This window comes from Protopterus annectens, chromosome 5.part0 (genome assembly GCF_019279795.1).
Source record: "Protopterus annectens isolate FY-2018-M chromosome 5.part0, PAN1.0, whole genome shotgun sequence".
In the NCBI taxonomy this organism is placed as follows: Eukaryota; Metazoa; Chordata; order Ceratodontiformes; family Protopteridae; genus Protopterus; species Protopterus annectens.
The window spans coordinates 1738593430-1738615470 of NC_056735.1; the positions used below are offsets into that span (position 1 = coordinate 1738593430).

The 22041-nt window shown below is 43.1% G+C and overlaps 1 protein-coding gene across 1 annotated transcript in view; it reads left to right on the forward strand.

The window, feature by feature from the left end:
* The window catches only part of LOC122801872 (transcription termination factor 2-like), a gene marked incomplete in the record, with an annotated part of 438525 nt that overhangs the window by 297505 nt on the left and 118979 nt on the right, over nt 1-22041 (forward strand). The window contains 1 exon segment of the mRNA XM_044071534.1: nt 5093-5302. Within this exon segment, the coding sequence (XP_043927469.1) occupies nt 5093-5302 (210 nt within the window).

Consider the following 22041-nt stretch of genomic DNA (forward strand, 5'->3'; position numbering starts at 1 on the left):
GTCACTATCTATGCTTATTTTGCAGCTGGGTTTACCCTTCTGTTCCAGTTTGTTTACTCTGAAGCTTTCACGCATCTGTGTGTGTTTTACTGACACATGCACAACATGCAAGCCAGCAAGAGCATACCCAGCCCCTGAAACCATCACATGTTAATTGTACACATCAGTGCTGCAGTAGAATACTTTTACATGGGAATTAACTTTGCACAGAGATCCGCCCTTCTGGTCTAACTTGTAGAGCTCTTTAAACATTTATATGGCTCAACTAAATTTCCTTTTACAGGACTTTGATCCAACTTATGGCTAAAAGTTTGAGCATCTCATGTCATCTTCAGTTGTTTTTTGTTGTGCAAAGCAAATATTTGAATGTCAGTCTGTCTGTCTGTTCCTTTTAGGTTTCTTTCAGAGTGTGAAAAATATCCTGTAGCAGTTTAAGAACAGTGTGGCTTGCTGTTTACATGTCTGATTACAGCTATTACGAATATTTGCCTTCATGGTTAGTTGGTATGCTAGTGGAAGACAAGTTCCATCAGCGAACGGCCATGTGCAGTACTCATTTTGCTTGGACAAGTTCTACAACATTTACTCCTTTGAGTAATATTCCACTTTTAACAAGAAAACTTTTCTTTATTGGACCCAAGACCTTAGGATCTTCTTGTAGTATAAAATGTTTCTGGTGATGGTTCACCACCTCCCTCCATAGTACAACCAGCTATTAACATCCTTAAGCTGTAAATCCCAGTGGCAAAAGAAAGGTGCCTAACAAAATGTCTAAGTATCAAATCATTGTACCTGTAATGGTAGGAAGATATCATGAGGTGTTATTGGCCCACTTAGTGCTGCTGCTCAAGTTGAGGACATTAGGCCTGTTTAGATGCTTTATTCAGTCCTAATCCCTCTGTCTTCCTGAAATGTATCTATACCCATCCTATCTCATTCCAAGGCTTTTTTAGCCATGCTTCATTGGACAGTATTTGCTTATCTGCCAATTGCTTGAATACTCGTACCTTTGTGTCTCATTACAAACTTGATATTCAGTTTAGGTCAAGGGTTATATATGCCTCCAACATTCATCAGGATATTCTCTCTCTTAATTCCATCCAGTTCAGTCTGTCTGGAGACTCTGTCCCACAGGCTGCGGTAGGGGGAAAAAAGCAATATCAGATATGAAAGAGATGTAGTTATTGAGCTAGATCTGTGTTGTCCTCTTCTGTCCATCTTAACATAGCCTCCCTCTGACTCCTTTCCAGTTTTCATAAGTATTTTGGCTGCTAGTGGACCTTTTGTCCCTTTCTGAAGTGTTCTTTTGCTAGACTTCACTTAGGTCTTGATATAGTTTTCAGAGAGTATATCTTTACTGGGGTCACGTATGGCAAGGGCAAACTCAAGCTAAGGAGATCAGGTAATGCAGAGCATTATAGGAGGGGAGTTGGAGTTTCAAAGCCAAGATTCTGAAGTGCTGGCCTTTGATGTGATCTCACTCAGGCTGAGATGGATGGAAGAAGACACCATGGATCTAGTGTAGTGCAGTCTAGGAACAGGTGTAGACCACCAGTTGTTTGTCTGTCATCCCCTCCTGGAGAGCATTTGTGTCTGTGTGATTCAGTGACAACTCCTAATTTGCAATCATCTGCAAATTTAGTCAGCCAGAGACCACTGACATTGGCCTTTACTTCTGAGATGTAAATGCCAAAAGGAGGGGCCCAAGGACTGATCCCTGAGGGACTCTACTTGTGACTGGCCTCTTTGTAGAGGTGGACTCCCCAGTTCTAACTTCCTGGGTTCTGTCTGTGAGCTATTTGGCTGTCCACTGTGTGACATATGGGTTTGCACCTAATCTCTTGAGTTTGTCAACTATGCCCGAGTGGGATATTGTGTCAAATGCCTTAGCCAGGTCAAGGTAAGCAGTGTGAACAATTTTGCCCTCTTTCATTGCTTTGGTGACCTTCTCAAAGAAGTCCACCAAGTTGAGTAGGCATGATTTGCCCTTGACAAAACCAGACTGGGTTGGGTCTAGTGTCTGGAGGTTTACTATAGCTGTATTGATCATCTCCATGATGATTCTTTCCATGGCTTTACATATAAGACTAGAGAGACCTAAGGGTCTGTAGTTTCCAGGGTCTGTAGATGGCCCACCTTTGTGCAGAGGGATGACTGTTGCCTTTCTCCATTCATGAGGCACAATGCCTGTTTGGAGGCTACAGTAAAATAGTAATTACAGAGGCCCTAATTGGTCATATTTCATGCTATTTAGAAGACATCCTGGGATATTGTCTGGGCCCATTGATGCAGTGTTATTGGTCTTAGAGAGAGCATTATGGACCTGTTCCCTAGTGATAGCAAGGGGAGTTATATTTGATGATATTTCCTGATGGAAGGTTGAGGAGGAGAGAGGAGTAAAGTTGGAGATGAATTTGTAAGGCAAGAGGTTTGCTACATCTTCTGGCTCAGTATAGGTGGTTCCATTGAGCTCTGCACACAATTGTGTATTGCCTTTGAGGTTGTGGACATAGCTAAAGAATGCTTTGTGGCTGTCCTTGGCCTGGGAGGTCAAACTTGCCTCTTATTTGGCTTTGGTAGACTTTGTCCTCTGAGTTGTTTGTTTAGTTTAATGAGAGTGCTTTTATCCTGCTGGATATATTTGCACCTCCTAATTTTTGCCATGATTTTCTTCCTCCTGTTATATATCTGATTGATTTTTGTAATTCCACCTGGGTGACTTGTTTTTTTTGTTAGTTCTGTACATCTTCCTGGTGAGTACAGCTGCTGCTATGCAGCTATTAACATTCTTGTACAGGGTTTCTGTGACCAGTTCTGCATAGGCAGAAGTGTTCTTAGGGTTTATAGGGGCTTGAAATCGTGCAGGGTTCTTACTTAATAGCAGGAGGTTAACCTTAGAATAGTTCCTGAATATTCACGGTTTAGCTGGTGGTCCAGGTTTTAGTTTTACTTCAGAGGAGACCATTTTGTGGTCTGACCTTACCAGGGAAGGCATTGTAGTAGGGTGTATGCAGCACTCTCCCATATTAGTGAGGACCAGATCCAGTATGGTTGCACCCCTGGCTGGTGAATTGACTATCTGGTCCAGGGAGTTTGTGTTTACAAAATCCATGAATCTCTGTGCATGTATGTTTGATGTCATATAGGATTCCCAGTTAATAGTGGGGTAATTAAAGTCACCCATGAATATGGTATTGCATTGGATGGTTAGTGTTTCTAATAAGTTTAAATACATGGTATAGGTTTCCTGGGTCATGGAGGGGGACCTATAGCTTGCAAGGAAGTGGTACTGGATTTTACCTATGGTGATTTGAACATGGAGCAGCTCAAGTGCATTGTCCTGTTTGACCAGTCTTGAGGTATATTTATTTTTGATGTAAACAGAGACACCTCCACCTTTAGTCCCTGCCTGTGAAGTAGCTGGTGTAATGTGTGGAAGGCATTATAACCCTGCACTGTTGGTGTGCTGTCCGCGGCTTTAAACCACATCTTAGAGACTGCACAGACATCAGCATTCTCTAGGGTAGAGAGAGCTTCCAGGGAGTGGATTTTTTTTTGTTTAGGCTCCTAACATCGAGCCTTTAGATTTTCTTGGATTTGATTTGCTATGTTGGAAGTACTTTCAGTTTGGCATTGCCTAAAAAAGGCACTATGGGGAAGACAATGTTTTAGCTAATATTCAAACGTCTAGAGGGAGAGGTACAAACCATCCCTGGCAAAGCAGCGTGGTCTGTTGACCATCTCCTTCCATGCTGATAAATATTACACCCCCTTAGAATGACACCAGAAGCTAAGCCAATTATTAAAGTCGGTCATCTTTTGTTCATATGGTAGCACCATCCTTGGAGAAGGTAAAATGCTGCTCAATGCTAGGCTCATAACCAGCCTGAGACGCATATTCCGAGAGCTCTATGATGTGTCTCTTCATATAGTCTAGGGAGGTACGTCTCAAGTCATTTACTCCCACATGGACTGTGACTGAGTCATATTGGTAATTGTGATCCAGTGACCTGAGTGCATGCGTAATGTGATGAATCGTAGCCCCTGATAAGCAACTGACCATAACTTTCTCCTTACTCAGCCTGGTGAGAGGGACATCAGTGTGTCTCACAATGGAGTCTCCAATGACTAGAATGTTGGGTTGTGTGGTGACTTGCCTTATGGGCTTAGCGGTAGAGGCTCCATGAAATGTAGCTGTATGTGTTGATTTGTCAACAGAATTTAAATAAGTCCTTATTTATACTACATGTCTTTTGTCACCAGAATTTAAAGTCCTCATTTATTGAGGTGCGTAGTTATGATACCATGAGTATGAATACTTGTAATATATTAGAGGAATGTGTGCAGTGGGAGGGCATCTCTGTAGACTGGACCTCCATTATACAAGAGGCTGTTCACTAAGATATTCTGCCTTGAATTCTTCCTTCTCTTCCTGCCTTTAGATATCTTTCTGCTCCCATAGAAGTTGTATTTTAGGGTACCACTTGGGATTATACCTGTGTGTTTCACTTATTGCAGTGCATCTCACTGAAGAAAGATGGAACAGATATGCATGCACTGATTGTACCAGCTGGTCTTCATATGGGACCTCTGCAGTAAGTGCATTGTTTCCTCCCTTAGTCACCTTTCATGGAATGGTCCAGCTGTTACATTATGGCAGCATGGGTTTGTTACAAGTAAGTCAAATCTAAAATTATTTAATTTATGCAGTTTTACAGGTGCAAGCTCTTATATTAGAAGAGGATGCTGATGGCATGTTTGCATCTTTCTTTGATGCTGTGTATGGTCCAACAGAGGTATGTCGTAAGCTTCAATAAGACCTTATTAGAAGGCACAAGTATTTCACTCCTAGTTTTCCATAGACTCCAGAGGGCTTGCTCAGAATTATCTGATGTGGTGTGTGCTCACATTTCTGTTAGTTTAATATTGATACTTAGCAAAGGTAACTTTATTGGGATCATTTGCATTCAAGATAAAGAATTGTGTAAATTACCATGAGTGCTCCTATTTCCATTAGCCACAGAATATCTTGATAGTTTTCTGCATGTTTCCAGGCAGCAGTGAAAAATAAGTTGTTTTTGTTTGTTTTCAGCTAACAGTGAGAAATCAAATTTTCAAGAAGTTGTGTCTGCCAACCAGTTTAATCCATTTAGTATCCGGGGAACTACTGAACAAGTGGGCACTACGCAGATAATGAGGCCACCAGCCATCCAGGATTTAAAATCGAATTCTTTGGGATTACATTTTCACACTGCTGCTTCTCGTTTGGGATCTGGTCAGAACTACGGCCATGTTTACGGAGGTAGGTACCACCCCCCCACCCCCCCATTTCAGTTTGAGTTAAGGTTGATCAGTTAACATTCCTTTTAAACAGGGCTAATTTATTGTCTTTTTTAAACATGTTGATTTATGTTTTTTTTTTTTTTCTCATCTTTGTCTTAGGGATAAGTGTGATCATGCACTCTGAGGGAGTACCTGTATCTTTCTGAAATTTTAATCCTCTTTCTTGTGTTAAGTCTGGCTGGATTGATGCAGCTTGGTTGTTGCCATATGTATGTGAAAAATAATGTCTGAGCAGGTAGATGGTATTGGGGAATACCAGATCATTAAGCAGTGTTGTGAAACATGACATTGTTAGTGAAGGCTGTCTTTTTCCCCAGAATGTCTTTTATTTCCATAATGCTGTGTCTGATGAGTTTTAATGATCTTAAAACTTTTTTCCGCTCACTTTTTTTCACCCTGTTGCCTGCTTGACCATCAGGTTCCCCTAAACTGAAGCAATTATCCAAGTTTTCTGTTTAGCCTTATTCCCCATTTTCCTCTTGGTGGCTTGTATATATGCTGCTAAAGCTGGCTCTGTTGGCCCAGTAATATATGCATGCTTCTACAGATGGGACAATTCCAGATACAGTGATTACGCTTTACTTAACAGGGCCAAAGGCATGCACATTCTTTGTGGGCATTGCTTATACCCTGACAACCTCCTTGGCTGTGCACCTTCCATCTCCACACCACCAATCTTCCCCCTGAATGAGTTGAGCCTGTGTTAACCAGCCTCATATCTGTACCCTGCAGAAAGCTCCTCCAGTGCTCAGTTTGCTGCTTGTAACCTTATGTCATAGGAGTCTTACATAGTGCTTCATGTCCTTGTCATGGAGTCAGATAAAAAAAAAGATGGTCCTTAATTTGCTGATTTTTGCTGCTGGTAGAGCTTAATTGGTAGTCTGCTGTCATGAATTAAAAAACTGCTGGCATTATTGTTTTTAAAAGTCAAAAGACTAACGTAAAAGGCCTGTTCACTAAAGAAAGATGCATTTGGGAGTCTTGCCAGTCTGCCTATGAGGGCTTTCTGCATTAGGTAAGTGTTTGGGATTTTCTGATCTGGTAGCGTAAGCTTTGCACATTTCTTAATTTTCCCTTGAATTTGCACTTTAGAATGTACTGCTGCTGCATGCTGAGATGTTGCATTTCTGGTAAGAGAGTCTCCTGACCATTGCACCACTCAGACCTGGATCCTAGCATTCATCTCGAAGATGTGTTGACATTCATTGTCTGAATCACTGAAACCTTCCAGATGTTCTTGTGGTCTCCATATCAAGAGCTCAGAGATCTGACCAGCACTCTCTCTGCTGTGTAAGAGTTGGAGCATGACATGTAGTACTGCCATCCACCTTCAGGAGAAGGGGAAAGACTAAAGTGTATCTCGTCTTTCTGACAGGATGGTAGGTACCCAACAGAAGGACTAGCACAAAGGACGCAGGTAATGGAATCACACCCTTCCTCTTATTTGGAATTGTGCCAACAAGACAGCCTTGCACACCTCATAAGTTGCTGTCTTCCCCTCAACTATATTGCACCCAACATCAGGTGACAATGAGAGGCCTGTATTGTATGCTTTCCCAGCAACCACCTTAGGGGATCTTGATGCGTTTACATAATCTTTCCAAAATTAGAGTACCTTGTGTGTCATTGCACCAGGCCTGTTCACTTGGAGTGACCCTTCATGTTCCTAAATCAATTTGCTGTTTGGGTAGGAACAGCTTGCCCTCCCAAATACATTTCTTCAATTCTTTATTAATTATGGTCCACTGCTTCTCTTCTGGTTATAAGACTGTCTCAATTGTATATAATATTAAAGGAACTTGAAACATTTTCACTGCTTGTACCTTACTATCTGTATCTGTAGTCAAGAGTTTCCAACTTCTCATTGTTTGTATTGTTTTTTATTTAGTCTTTTCCAAATATCCCTAGTTACCATAATATAATCATTTTCATTCCAAACATGTAAATACAATGTCCCCATAAATATGAGTACTGCAGAGCCATTTCATGTTTGGGAACATAGTTTACTGCTATAACTTTTGTTTTATCTTCATTTATTTTCTGTCCTAAAAAAAAACTTAAACTGTCTCCAAATTTTCCACAACACTGCCAATATCCTTTTCTGGCTATATCGAGTACAAAATAATCTGCAAGTAAAGCTACTATGTTAAGTTGTCAATCTCGCCTTCATTCTTGCTGGATGGGTTTGGAGCCGATCCTCGGCTCCGACTCGGCCAATACTAAAGCTCGAGAGCTAATTCCACCGGCTCGAGGCTCCCCTATATCCCACAATGCTAGGCGGTAACTACTCAGATCTCGTTTGCCGCTATAGCTGACGAGGTGCTTTTCTACCGGCTCAGGCAGGTGAGTTAGAGTTTTTACCATATTAGGTATTTCTTAACCCCTTTTTTCTCTCATACCATTACCTTTTAGTTTATTAAATAGTTAGATAAATTGACCCCTGTTTTTTTTTTTTTTCGGGTCTATATTCCTTCCTTTCTTCCCCTATCTTATAGGCCTTCGGCCCCTCCCTTCCCCAAGTCCTTTAGTGACTAAATTAGTTGTTCTTTAGTTAAGGGCTTGTGTGTGTGTGTGTGTATATTTGTGGCTCGTTAGCCTTAATAATTTAATAATTTTAATAATTTTTTCAGTAGAGGGTGTGTCTGTAGTGTGTTTGTGTTGTTGTCAGGCACTTCTTTTACAATGTCGAAAGACTCTAAGGTCTCAGGCTTCAAGAAGTGTGACTCGTGCTGTCAGAAAATGTCTCTGACAGACGGTCACACTTCTTGTGTGTATTGCCTGGGACCTTTGCACCTGCAGGACTCTTGTGCTGTTTGTCATGGTTTTAGCCCTAGAGTCCTGCAGGAACGCAAGAACAAATTAATCTTGCGGGGCTTATTAAAGCCTGAAGGCCCCCCGACTCAGTCTGTGTCGGGGAAGACTTCTAAAACTTCCAAACAGTCTGCTCCGGTTTCAGAGTTGACTGCTGGAAAGATTGAGTCGGCTTCGACATCGGCTCCGGCCGGAGCCGATGTTTCCAAGCCTCATACTGTTACCTCGGCTCCGGCTGGAGCCGAGGCTGATAAAACTCCGTTGGCTCCGATACTCTTATCGGAGCCACAGTCTAGGAAGAGGTCCAGATCCCCCTCTATCGGCTCCGTGCATTCGGTGCCAGGATCCTCTCTTCTTTCTGAACGGAGCCATAAAACTCATTCCTCATGGTCTTCCAGGTTATCTGACCACGATTTGCAAAGGGTAGTGAGTAGACTTCTCAAGTCCGAGGCACTGGCCCAAATGCTGCATAGCCCGACTCAACAGTCATCGGCTATTTCCGTTCCCCAATACATTCCTCCTCCGACTCCTTTGAGTTCGGAGCCACGGCTTGTCGGAGCCATGACTGGCGGTGCGTCGGATCCGATACCTTCCCTTTCGGCTCCGTCATCTGCTCCGATCTCCTCCTTGGAGGGATCTCGGCGCCGAGCTTCCCTCGTCGGCTCCGAGGGGGCGAGTGGCATCTGACCCTTGTCCGACCCCGCTCTCCCTCTCGGGGCTTCGGCGCTGGTGAGTTCGGCTTCGGAGCCGTCCCTGTCGGTGCCGGGAGAGGTCCTTGTCTCTTCGGAGCGGGGGCCTCTGGCCTTGCCTGACAGGGGTGCCTTCGAGGTCATGCGGAGCGTGCTAGAACCAGGTTCTGCCCCACAGTCGGCTCCTTCAGCCCCCCATCTACAGTGCCTGCGGTGATTTCTACTCACCCCCTTGTTTTAGACCGCAGAGAGCCAACTCCTCAAGTTTCCCCATTGGGAATTTCCTCCTCTTCCGAGGCCTCTCCTGACCGGTAGGAGATCCCCAAGGAAGAGGCAGTGCAGAGGAAGCACATTGACTCCCTGAGTCTATCACCTCTGACACTGACTTAGAGGAATCGAAGGTTCCCTCGATCCCCTCTGAGGATGTCTCCTTTGCTGACATCCTTGAGATCCTGAAACAGAGGGGAACTGGCCAGCCCTTAACCCTTGGAGGATGAGTCAGTGTATCTTGAGGCATTTGGCTCGCCCTTCTACCTCCTGGGTGTCCCCTCCCTTTGACCCCCTTATGGAAGTGGTGGCAAGGAAGGCTTGGATGGCTCCTGATTCAGTGGAACCCACCCCGAGGAGACCATCTAAATTTATTACTGCCCCTAGAGATAAAGATTTTTTATCCAAAGGTGTCCCTGTTGATGCCATGGTGGTGGCTGCGGCCACTAAGAAGGAGTTAGCTGATCCTTTGGTTCCTGTCCATCCTCCTAATAAGGAATCTAGGACCATGGACAGGTACGGCAAGCGGATGTTCTCATCAGCGACCTTTTCTATGCGTTCGCTGAATTACTTATGCCACTTCACTTGGCTCCAGAGAGATTTACTCAAGGATATGGGTGAACTGATAAAGGATCCTACAGCTGAGGGGTTCAAAGACACAATGAGCTCCCAGTTGGCAACCCTGAATTCCATCGTTAACTCCTCCATGCGACTGGTCTCTTATGCTGCAGATGGGGCGAGTAGAGCCACAGGCACAGGTGTTGCCTTACGACGTCACGCCTGGATGCGGCTGTGCAACTTTGCGGACCCTTTCAAGGCGTCCTTCACCAATTCTCCCTTTGATGGATCATCCTTGTTTGGTCCACAGGTGAAGGATACATTGACCAGGTGCGAGGTAGAAGGTAAGACTCTCTGCCGTAGGAGTCCGTTTTCCCACCCCTTCTAGACCCTATCCCAAGGGTCAGAGGGGAGGAAAGATGTGGTTCCGCAAACAATCCCAGGGAGTCTCATCTGGCACAAGGCGATTCCCTCTAGAGGCAGAAGGGGAATAATAATAGACGCCGCCCTAGAGGCAGAGGAGGTCCGCAAAACCAGGGTAGCAGAGAAATGTTCTCTGACAAACCCTTTCAGCATCCCTGAGGGGCTGCCCAGCTGTCCACCTTCGGAGGCAGTCGGGGGAAGGTTATCCCTGTACCCAAAAGCCTGGCTTTCCCTTACTCAAGACAAATGGGTACAGTCGATCATATCCGAGGGTTACAAAATTCCCTTTGTTCACCTCCCATCCCAACCCAAAAGATCCCTTCCAGACGTTCCACCCGGTCTAAGGGAACAAGCAGCATTAGAAATTTCAAAGCTGCTATCAAAAAGAGCTATCCAATCAGTCCCAGCAGACCAGCAAGGATCCGGAATCCACACCAAATTCTTTTTGGTACCAAAAACAGAGGACTGGAGACCCATACTGGATCTCAGCTACTTAAACAAGTATGTCAGGAAAACAAAATTCCGGATGGTCACGCTACAGTCCATTCTACCCTTCTTGGGTCAGGACAATTGGATGTGCTCGATAGATCTTCAGGACGCGTACTACCACATCAAGATAAACAGACGCTCCAGGAGATATCTCCGCTTCAGGCTGGGAGCCAGTCACTACCAGTTCAGGGCCCTGCCCTTTGGTCTCACTACAGCCCCCCATGTGTTTACCAAATGCATGGCAGTGGTCGCAGCTCACTTGAGGCGTCAAGGATTCCAGGTGTTTCCATATTTAGATGACTGGCTCCTTACCGCCACCACCAGACATCAGCTTCTTCTATCCAGGGACTTCACCATCCAGTCTTGCCAAGCTCTAGGCTTTTCGATAAATTTTGAAAAATCTGCCTTGTCGCCTTGTCAATCTATTACCTTTATAGGCGCCACCTTAGACACACTCAATCTTTCAGCCAGACTCACAGAGCAGAGTGTGTCAGACATTCGGAACCAAGTTTCCCTTCTCTTACAATGCAACAAAGTCAAAGCCAGACTAGTTTTGAAGGTGTTAGGACTCATGGCAGCAGCTATTCCCCTTCTCCCCTTAGCTCGCTTTCACATGAGGATCCTCCAATGGATGCTGTTTACTCAATGGTCCTTTCAACAGCTCCCGATGTCCCATACCATATTGATAACTCAATCATGCAAGAATCAACTGTCTTGGTAGATCACATCACCTCAACTTCTCCGAGGAAGACCCTTCACTCCCCCCCCCCAGTCGTCACGTTGACAACAGACGCCTCCCTGATCGGGTGGGGGGGGCATTATCAGGGCAGCACAGTCCAAGGCACGTGGCAACCTTTCGAGTGCCACTTGCACATAAACGTCTTAGAGATGAGAGCAGTGCTTTTAGCGTTGCAAGCCCATCACGACTCTCTTCCCACTGGGACTATTGCAATTCAAACGGACAACATGTCCGTAGTGTGATACATCAACAAACAAGGCGGAACCAGATCATACCCTTTATGTCGAGAGGCACTCAGACTTTGGCAATGGGCGATCTCTTCTCAGCGTTTTCTGATAGCAACGCACATTCCGGAAATCCAACGTTATTGCAGACAAATTGAGCAGGGCAATTCTCATGCCCCACGAGTGGTCTCTAAAGAAATCAGTTCTAGAAGAAGTATTCCTAAGATGGGGCCAGCCTTGCTGCGATCTTTTTGCTACTCCCCAAAACAGCAAGTGTCACGACTTCTTCACTCTCTTCCCGTTACCAGGCCATCCCACCAGAGACGCTCTAGTCCACGATTGGCCCCGGGGACTTCTATATGCCTTTCCCCCCTTTCCACTGATATCTCAACTAATTCAAAAAGCCATCGCCTTGAGAGTGACAATGATCCTCATTGTCCCTTACTGGCCTCGACAGATATGGTTTCCCTTTCTTCATTGTTACCTTTTGGAGCAGCCTTGGCATCTGGACCCAGTACCAGATCTGATAACCCACCAATCGGGTCAGCTGCACCAATCTCTGCCTTCTCTAAACCTCACAGCGTGGTTTCTCTGATTCCAACCTTAGCCAGGCTTCCCTCAATATCTCGCTCGGTCCGAGATATCTTGATAGCCTCTCATAAATCTTCTACCCGGAAGATTTATAGTAGCAAATGGAAACGCTTCTCTTTTTGGGCAACATCAAAAAACATAGATCCCTTTACTGCACCTATCCAGTCTATTCTAGACTTTCTAGCAGAACTCTTTCATTTAGGATCATCTGCATCTACCATTAGAGTTCAATTGGCTGCCATATCAAATTTTCATGTTGGTGTTTCAGAGTCTAGCATCATGGCTCACAAACTCTGTAAAGCCTTTTTAAGGGGCGTATTTCTTCTCAAACCTCCGATCAAAGACCCCCCGCCTCAGTGGGATTTGAACATGGTTCTGGCATCCTTAATCCTTTCCCCCCTTCGAACCGGCAGCTTCATGTTCTCTGAAGTTGCTTTCTTGGAAGACACTTTTTCTGGTAGCTATAACTTCAGCGAGAAGGGTATCTGAACTCCATGCTCTGTGCAGTCGTCCTCCTTACCTAGTTTTTCACAAAGATAGGGTATCCCTCCGTACAAATCCATCCTTTTTGCCTAAAGTTTCCTCTCAAACAAACCTAAACCAAATTATTGATCTCCTTGTCTTTTTCCCTAACTATTCAAACAGGTCGGAGCAAAAGCTACATTTTTTTGGATGTTCATCGCCAACTTAGATATTACCTAGACAGGACTAAACAATTCAGGAAATCTAATCAATTGTTTCTGTCATATGCGGAAGGGAAATTGGGCCTTCCAGTTACTAAAGTATCCCTCTCTAGATGGCTCACCTCTACTGTTACCTTCATCTATGAGATCAGACATCAAAAACTACCCTCAAGACCTAGAGCTAATTCAACTAGGGCATTAGCTACATCCGTAGCTTTTCAGGATAGGGTGCCAATAGATTCTATTTGTGCAGCAGCCACCTGGGCTTCTCCTCATACATTCATTTCACATTACAAATTGGACATGGTTTCCAGAAGCCGTGCCAGTTTTGGTTCCACTGTTCTCAAGAGTCTGTTCCGATAGGCGGTCCCATCCAGCAAGAATGAAGGCGAGATTGACAACTTAACATTAAGAAGTTATGTACCTACCATAACGTTCCATGTTAGTTGTCTTCTTCGCCTTCTTTCTTCGTCCCTCCTTCCCCCAAGCCTGGACAGACCGACAGGAATTCAGTTTGTGTTCTTCCTCTGGAAGTCGTCATTCCCACACGTTCTTCCACCTCTTTTATCCTTTCTGAGGTCTGCGATACCTTTTACGCAGATTTTGAGGTGGGTTTCCCTACTCCATTTTATGGAGACTAGAGTTGCTTGGTATAGCTATCAAACAGGATCTGAGTAGTTACCGCCTAGCATTGTGGGATATAGGGGAGCCTTGAGCCGGTGGAATTAGCTCTCGAGCTTTAGTATTGGCCGAGTCAGAGCCAAGGATCGGCTCCGAACCCATCCAGCAAGAAAGAAGGCGAGAAGACGACAACTAACATGGAACGTTATGGTAGGTACATAACTTCTTATTTTCTCCCCCAAGTACTGTACCAGTTATATCCTTTAATTTGTGAGACCCTTATTGTCTTTGCCAGTAGCTCTAAGCAAATGATAAATGGAAAAGAGGATACCCTTGCCTGATTCCCTGTCTCAAACATGGCTTATTACAAAGGAACCCTTCCACCTTGATTCTTGCGTCTGACCCTTTCAGGTATCTTTCCAATTAACCATATTGGGCAACTGCGATGGTGCAGCGGTTAGCGTCGCCGCCTCACAGCAAGAAGTTCTCCGGTTCGGTCCTTGGGTGGGGTGCCTTCTGTGCAGAGTCTGCATGTCCACCCTGTGGTCGCGTGGGTTTCCACCGGGTGCTCTGGTTTCCTCCCACATCTCAAAGACATGCTGTAGGTGGAGTGGACACTCTAAATTGCCCCTTGGTGTGAGTGCGTGTGTGCCTTCTGTGGAAGGTTGGGAGCCAGGCTGGCAACTCGACACCATAAAGCTCCACTGCCAATCGAGTGGACAGGTGATCTGCTGTGGTGACCCCTAACCAGGAAAAGCCGAAAGAAGAAGATCCTATCAGATGATGAGCGTATGCTGCCACTGCCCTACTCATAAAATCCCAAACCAACTCTATTGATTGCCTTCTCTGCATCAAGACCTACCAAACATAGTGGGGTGGTCTTGTTCTCTGCTTCCTTCTAGATCATTGTTCTGTTAGCTGTTCTGTCGGCTAATGTAGACATAAACTCTTTATAATTGTGGTTCAGAATTGAAACAGTCTATGTGAATTTAAAGGGTCTTTGCCCTCTTTGCATAGTGCAGCCACCACAACTGATGAACAAAATCTTCCAGATCTTTTTTTTGCTTTTTTTCCTCCTAGCTTCCAAACCTCCACAGGAATATCATATGTTCCTGGAGACTTCCCTGTTGAGATGTAAAAACCACCATTTTTATCTCAACTGCCATCTTGGCTATTAATGATTGAGCCTCATCTTCCAATGACCTTGGCTTATTTGTTTTTTTTTTTAATAAATATTTTCCTGTGTGTCTTTTCTAGCCCCCCTCCCCATTCCTCTACTCTAAATGGATTTTTGTAGCATTTCCGAAACATCTCTAATACCTCTATAGGGGCTGTGGTTATTTTTCTAGTCATAGGCTGCCTAACTTTGGCAATACACCTTTCTATTTTCTGTTTAACTCATTGAGCAACCTTTCTAAACTCATGTGTATTATTGAAATGCTCCCTTATTTTCCCTTTAGCACTCAACAGTTGCTCCTGCTTTTGTTCTTTAAGATTTCCCTTTTTCTGCAGCTATTTAAGCCTTGATAATCCCTCTAAATAAGTCCTATTATTCTTTCTTTCTTGTTTCTATCAGTTTTTAAATTCTGTTTTCATTTTATTCCAGTTCTCAAGTGTCCCTCCTGAAGAAATGTAAATCTTCTCTAAGGACTCTTGAATTCTTCCCACTACCCATTCCTTAAGTTCCTTTCCTTTTATTAGGTAAATTGGAAGGTGCCATTGTGTCATTTTTAACCAGTTACCTTGCATCTTTATCTTAGCCTTTATTGGAGGATGCTCTGAAATATTTATTGAATGTGTTTCAAAGCTTTCAGTTAAATAACCATGCTCTTGTGACGTACAGTTTCTGTTCAGTCTAGCCCAATTACTGTACCTTGGGGAAATAGTATGTAAATAAGGTCCAGGTTTCTACTAGTAATAATCTTCCATTCCACTTATTCTCATCTATTTCTTCAGAAATCTACCCTCTTTTGTTAGATTTTCCTTTCCTGCTCCCCCAATACATCCACACTACTGCAGATCAGGTTCCAGTACCCACCCATAAATAATGTTCCTTGCTGGCAACTAATTACCTCTCCCATAATCTCCATAATAGTAGTTTTAGGTAGAATATAATTGCATGCCAGTGTAATCCTCCTTCCTTGCCCCAGTAACCTCTTGTTACCACAAATCTGTCATTGTCTTCTACTTCTCCATCATTGTTGGAGCTCTTTCTTTTCCTTTGTCCCTGATACAATCCTGAGTAACAAATCTGGAATCTTTTCTTTACACAGTTCACATGCTCATTCCTAAGTGTGCATCCTGTAACATTACCTTTTGTACTATATGCTTCTTAACATAATTCAATGTTTTTGTCCATACATTGACATTCACAGTCCATGAAATGATTGACAGGGCAGTCATTCTGATAAGGTAGAGTTACTTTTACGTGTTCTACTTGCTATTTTTCAATAGGTTTCCAACCTTCTTACTTGTATGCATTTATGTTTGGCAGACTGATATTGCATGCAGTTGCAGCTTCCTGCCTTTGAATTTGCTGTCATATTTTACTAGACTGTTTCAGTAAAAAAAAAAAAAGTTTGTACATTTCATTTTTAACCCTAATCCCTTTTATCTCACAGCAAGCACATACAACTTAATACACTTTCCACAAAGGAAAAGTACCACTCCATAAATGGGCAGATGACATAAATGGGCATCTCCATCCACTAGCTTTACCCATTCTAGCGTTTGGCTTAATCATGCTGACCGTGCACATCAGATCCTGTGTTCCATCCTGCACCCACACCATCCATATTTGTCCCATATAACTTACCTCCCACATGTGAAAAAATTCTTGCATATTCTCAATTACCTGAATTTTAGCCTTTGTGTGTCCTGGCTACCATTAAATGAATAGATTTTGCATTGCTGTGATTTGTACTGAAGTGATTTCTGCTACTAGGAATGTATCTACTTATATTCCCTTCAGTGAATCAGGCTTCTTTCATTTTCATTGAACTGCTGGTTTGGTCTGCTCCTTCTCAGGAGTTTATCAAACACCTGTCATATTGCATGAAATTTCTGGAGAGGGTGGCAGATAAATGAAAATGTAGAAAAGTAGAAAGTAAGATGGAAGATGAGCTATGTGGATTCCAATCAGGATGCAGGACAACTGATATAGTATATTTGCAGTGAGACAGATAGTTGAGAGGGAGCTAGAAATGAGTGAAGAGTCCAACTGGGCATTCCTATACTTGGAAAAAGTATTAAACAAGATTCTAAGAAAGCCTATTTGGGCAGTCCTTCAGTGGTTCAAAATCCCAGAAATATTGGTAGAATTGGTCCAGGCTATGTAAAAGGACCCAATGACACAAGTACAAACCGTGTTCGGACTTGGTTTATAAGTGATGTATGTTTACAACTACAGTTGTTTCAATGGTATCTGTGATGTAAACTGTTTGCAACTAAAGTGATATTTTGTATGTTTTTCATTTATTTAAATGTAAGGTTGCCTTTTCATATCTGTAATTTAATAAAGATGTTTTGGGGAAAAAAGTGTTGGACTCGCAGAGAGGTTCCCAGTGGGAGTGGATGTGCATCAGGGTTCAGCTCTTAGTCCACTGCTGTTCATATTGGTGATAGACTGCATTAGCAAACAGGTTGCAGAGGCAGATCAACAAAGCTGCTGTATGAAGATGAATGTGGTATTACAGGCAGACTGTCAATAAGAACTTCAGCAAATGATATAGGAATGCAGTGCAAAACTGAAGGCACACTGGATGAAACTGTGTAAAGATAAAACAGTTGTAATGGCAGCAAATAGGGGAAAAATCTGAGGAAGCTGAGAAGTGAGATAGATGGGAAAATAGTGGTACAACTTAACTTCAGGTATCTGGGAGGGGTGTTTGACGAAGAGGGGGAAGTCTGAATGAGGATGCCTAGAAAATAGTGGCGTGACCAGTACTTTCTGTATGGTATAGAAACCTGGGCAGTGAAGGCAGAGCACTTGAGGAAGCTGTAGGTAATGGAGAAGATGTCTGAGATGGGTGGTAGGATGCATGCTTTGGAACCAGTGAATAAATGATGACATCAGAGCAGAATCCAGACTTGCTCCAATTTCAGAAAAGGCCAAAGAGAACAGATTACTGTGGTCTGAACATATATGCAGGAAAGCAAAAGACAATTTAGATGGATGGATTGCTTGAGAGAAGCCTAATAACAGTCGGGTATGACTAAGAATGTAGGAGACTAAATTGAGAAAGTTGGCAACAGCTCAATGCGGCACCCCAACTTCACATAGAAAATAGAGAAGAAGGGGAGTGATGATCTAAAGAACTAACACTGAGGAGGAAAGCTTAATTTCTGAACAGCTGTAGGTATGACTTGTCTTAGCAATTTGATCAGAAGCTTTATAAGCATGTCAGAATAAATTGCAGCATTTTGGATGTCAGGGAAAAGTGCTTGCGCAGCCTTCCTACTGTAGTCCCGATGCCCATAATTCTGAGTCCTTGAATTACAGAAAAAAAATGTAAATGAGAACAGTGATTACTAATTAAGTCTCTGTTCTCTTTGGAAGTTATTTCTGTGCAGGGGAGCAACAACTCTTGGCACCCTCTTTACCTCTGCTACTTCTCATACCAACTCTGAGTTTGCATATGTCAGAAAAAAGGAATTCTCTGTGACACCATGATCTCACAATTAGTATATTTAATTCCCAATTTTCTTACATTTAGTCTCGCTGTTTTGGGACTTGCACTTACAAGTTTTAAAATTTACAACTATTGCCATTTACAGGTAAAGCAATACAGATTGTAGTATGTGATTAGCAGTGTCCATTAATTCAACAGTGGCAAAGCTGAAGAGCTGCTGGGATGCAAGAATGGAGAGATGCACAGTTAAGCAACTTCTAACAAGCTTAGGTCATTTTTTCTAATCTGTGCTCAAAACGTCTGTTGGTTTGCAGCTGTGTCCTTACTCTACCAGTATTTATCCTATTTTAAAAATAGTTACCCTTAGCAAAGATGAAATTTATCTGGGAGCCATCCAGGAATAGATAAACAATGAACTAATTTCTGTGTTGGTAGGGCATGGACTTGGTGGCATAGCAGGGGGCTAACTGAAAATAAACCTGCTTCTCTGGGGGAGTTGTATTTCCACCTCCCATGAAAGTCTAAAACCCTCTGACACAGATGGGCTGCTTTGAACCTGCTCGCTCTTCCTGCACAAAGAGCATAGCAAAACAGATTGAGAGCCCAAGTTGGGTTCCTTGCTAAGAGATGAGCCATCCTTTTAATGATTGTCAAATTAACTCTGAATTGTAGATTAACAGCAAACCTAAAACATGAATTAAAAGCAGCACATTCCTGAACATTCCTGAACCCGCAACTGCTGTAGAGGTTATTTAAATTCCCAAGTACTTGGGGGGGGGGGGTTGCTTCCATTTTCTTTTGACATATTTTGTGCAGGCTTCCTGCCTTTGAATTTGCTGTCATATTTTACTAGACTGTTTCAGTAAAAAAAAAAAGTTTGTACATTTCATTTTTAACCCCAATCCCTTTTATCTCACAGCAAGCACATACAACTTTATACACTTTCCACAAAGGAAAAGTACCACTCCATAAATTCATATTCAGTCCCAGGTAGGGGAAGTCCAAGACTACCCTCCTCTTGAGTGATGGTAATCAAACACCATGTGACTGTGTCAGATCTGAGCCAATACTTTGGAAGCCTCCCAGTCTAGCTCCAACTAATCTGAAATGAAATCAAAAGTAGAATAACTACTGCTCGATTCTTTTCGGCAAATTCAGGTATATTAGTTTGTACTTGGTAACCAGTGAGCAGACTTCATCTGGCAGAATGTCCAAGTTGCCTTGAATTATCTGGATCAGTGAGGATGCAAATACCAGCCCGGGTTTGTGATGCAATCATGATTGACTAAGAATGGGAAATCTTGTTTAATGGCATCCAAGGGCAATAGCTGAGGCCCAGGGCCTGAGATTTCCAGACTTTTAACTGGTACCATGTTAAGGCCCCAAATTTGTGAAGTATAACAATTGCAGTATACATTTTCAACTTGTGGTGAGGTAGGTGTAAATAAATGTCATCAACATTAAGTGAGCGCTTATAATCGGCCCCACAGACCTCCTAGACCTTTATTGTAGTAGCTCGCAGCTTCCTGCTAGGGGTTCAAGATATAAATTAGAAAGGATTGGGGAGAGAAGCCATCTCTGTCTAGTGCCTTGTTACATGTAAAACAGAGGGGAATGAGGAGCTTAACTTTATTGATGAAAAGCTAGTGAACACTACTGAACGCTTTCTATGTACACAAGCTGACCACAGCAAATGGGTGCATCTTCTGTCTGCATCCCCCAATAATAGGAACATTTTCAACAGTTTATCATGCGCCATATGCCCTAGAATAGAATAAACTGTAGTTTGATGAGGATGTGTGTAAGAGGCCAGATGTTTAGTAAAATGGGCAGCCAGAATGGCCATGAAAATTTAGTAATCATGGTTCATCACAGAGATGGGCCTTTAAGAGCCAGGGTGCAAAAGGTCTTTAACAGGTTTTAATATTAGGAGTATCACTGGTTTGTGTCATGATACAAGTGGTTCCTGCTCCACTCCCCAAGATGCTATTAAAGAGCATTAATCGGAGAGTAAGTAGCATATTGCCCCCAACTTAGACTTCCAGATAGTTCATCTGGAACTGGGGCCTTGCTGCTGGATGCTGCTTTAATAGCATCCCATAATTCAGTTAGCACAGTTGATCAGTTGTCAATGCAAGTAATGGCAATGGGATAGAGTTTATGCCTCTTTCTCCTACAAAACTGAGTTTGCCGCATAGACTTTGGTAAAAAGTTTCTGCCAGGATGTCCAAAACCTGAGAGAGTAAGTTGCATTTTTCTATTTTGTATGCTGTGATTTGTTTTCTTTACACTTTGTTTTACTTGTATTCTGCTTTTAACTGCATATTAAAACTTAAAAAGAGACCACAGCTCTGTCTCTTGTGAGTCAGACAGAAATTAGAGCAGGTCAGTTAAGGTTAATCATCTGTGAACTGAGGGGGTGGAGCTAGGAACTAAACCTTCTATTTAAGGGGTAAAATAAAACATTTCAGAGCTTTACTGGAAAGGCTCACCCAGACTTTGCTACAGTTTGCTGTGAGGGAGAGGTTAGTTTGCTTTTTATGTGTTGTATTTTGTATTACTTCATTGCATTTTTCTATTTTGTATACTGTGATTTGTTTTCTTTACACTGTGTTTTACTTGTATTCTGCTTTTAACTGCATATATAAAACTTGAAAAGAGACCACAGCTGTGTCTCTTGTGAGTTGGACAGAAAAATTTCCCACCTTTCCACCCTGTTACTGTTGTGTTCCTAAACAACACTGTCTTTCTAGTTGCCTTCCCCTTATTTTAATTTGACCTTGTATCTCATTTCCTCCTTAATTCATTTTTTTCACATATAACTCCTGTAGTGCATTGCAGTGTTTTAGGGATTAACCATTTTTGGTGGAGTGTGTGTGTGTGCTTAACGACTTGATTGGGTCTGGTTGCTATATGAGGCATCTACCAGATAAAGGCCTTTCTAATTTTGGAATATATAAGAAACAGCTCAGTACTTAGTAGTAATGACATATATCCAAATTGCACGCATTCTCAAAGCAAAGAAAGAAATAGATGGTCAAGAGAAGTTCAACACCACCCACCATCACAGCTCTCACATAAAAACACAAACCACACACCCACCTTCGGGGAGGCTCTCAATAGAAATCTACCCAAACTGCAGAGACCTCCAAGGCAGAAACACACTCGATCACCACAAGACACATAACTCACCTACACAGTGTGCCCCTCAACCTAAGCCCCTAAGGCAAAAGAGCTTGCCCAATACACTAATAATAGGCGATTCGATAGTGAGGCACATTGATGTCCCACTCACTAGGTTGAATAAGGAGAACGTAACAGTCAGCTATCTATCATGTGCCAGAATCTGACACATAATGCACACAGTCACGTCACTCCACAACAAGTACAAGTATGACTCTGTCACTGTCCATATGGGTGTGAATGACCTGAGATGCACATCCCTGGACTACATGAAAAGAGACATGGAGGAGCTCTCGGATTATGTGGCCCATGCAGGTATGACCCTAGCCCTGAACAGCATCCTACCATCACCCATGATACCGCAGTACAAGCAGAAAATGATTGACTTCAACAATTGGCTAACTTTCTGGTGTCATTCTAAAGGGATCTAGTCTCTGTCTGCTTGGGATGTCATGATTGACGGACCTTGATTCTGTACCAGAGATAGCCTGCATCGGTCACCCCTGGGGTTTCCGGATACTGGCTAAGGCTCTTGCCACCCTTATAGTGCCTTTTTAGGCGATGTTCCAAAGACCAAATTACCACTGTAACAGCTATAAATAAATGCAATCTGAGGGTCATGCTGCTCAACGCTAGAAATCTAAATCTCAAGATGCACTTGCGCGAAGCACTTTTCAAAATGGAGAACATCAACATTTGTGCTGTAACGGAAGCCTGGTTTAAAGCAGCAGAAAACACCCCTGCGCTATCCGGCTGTAACTCATTCCACACCTTCTGGCCCCAGAACAT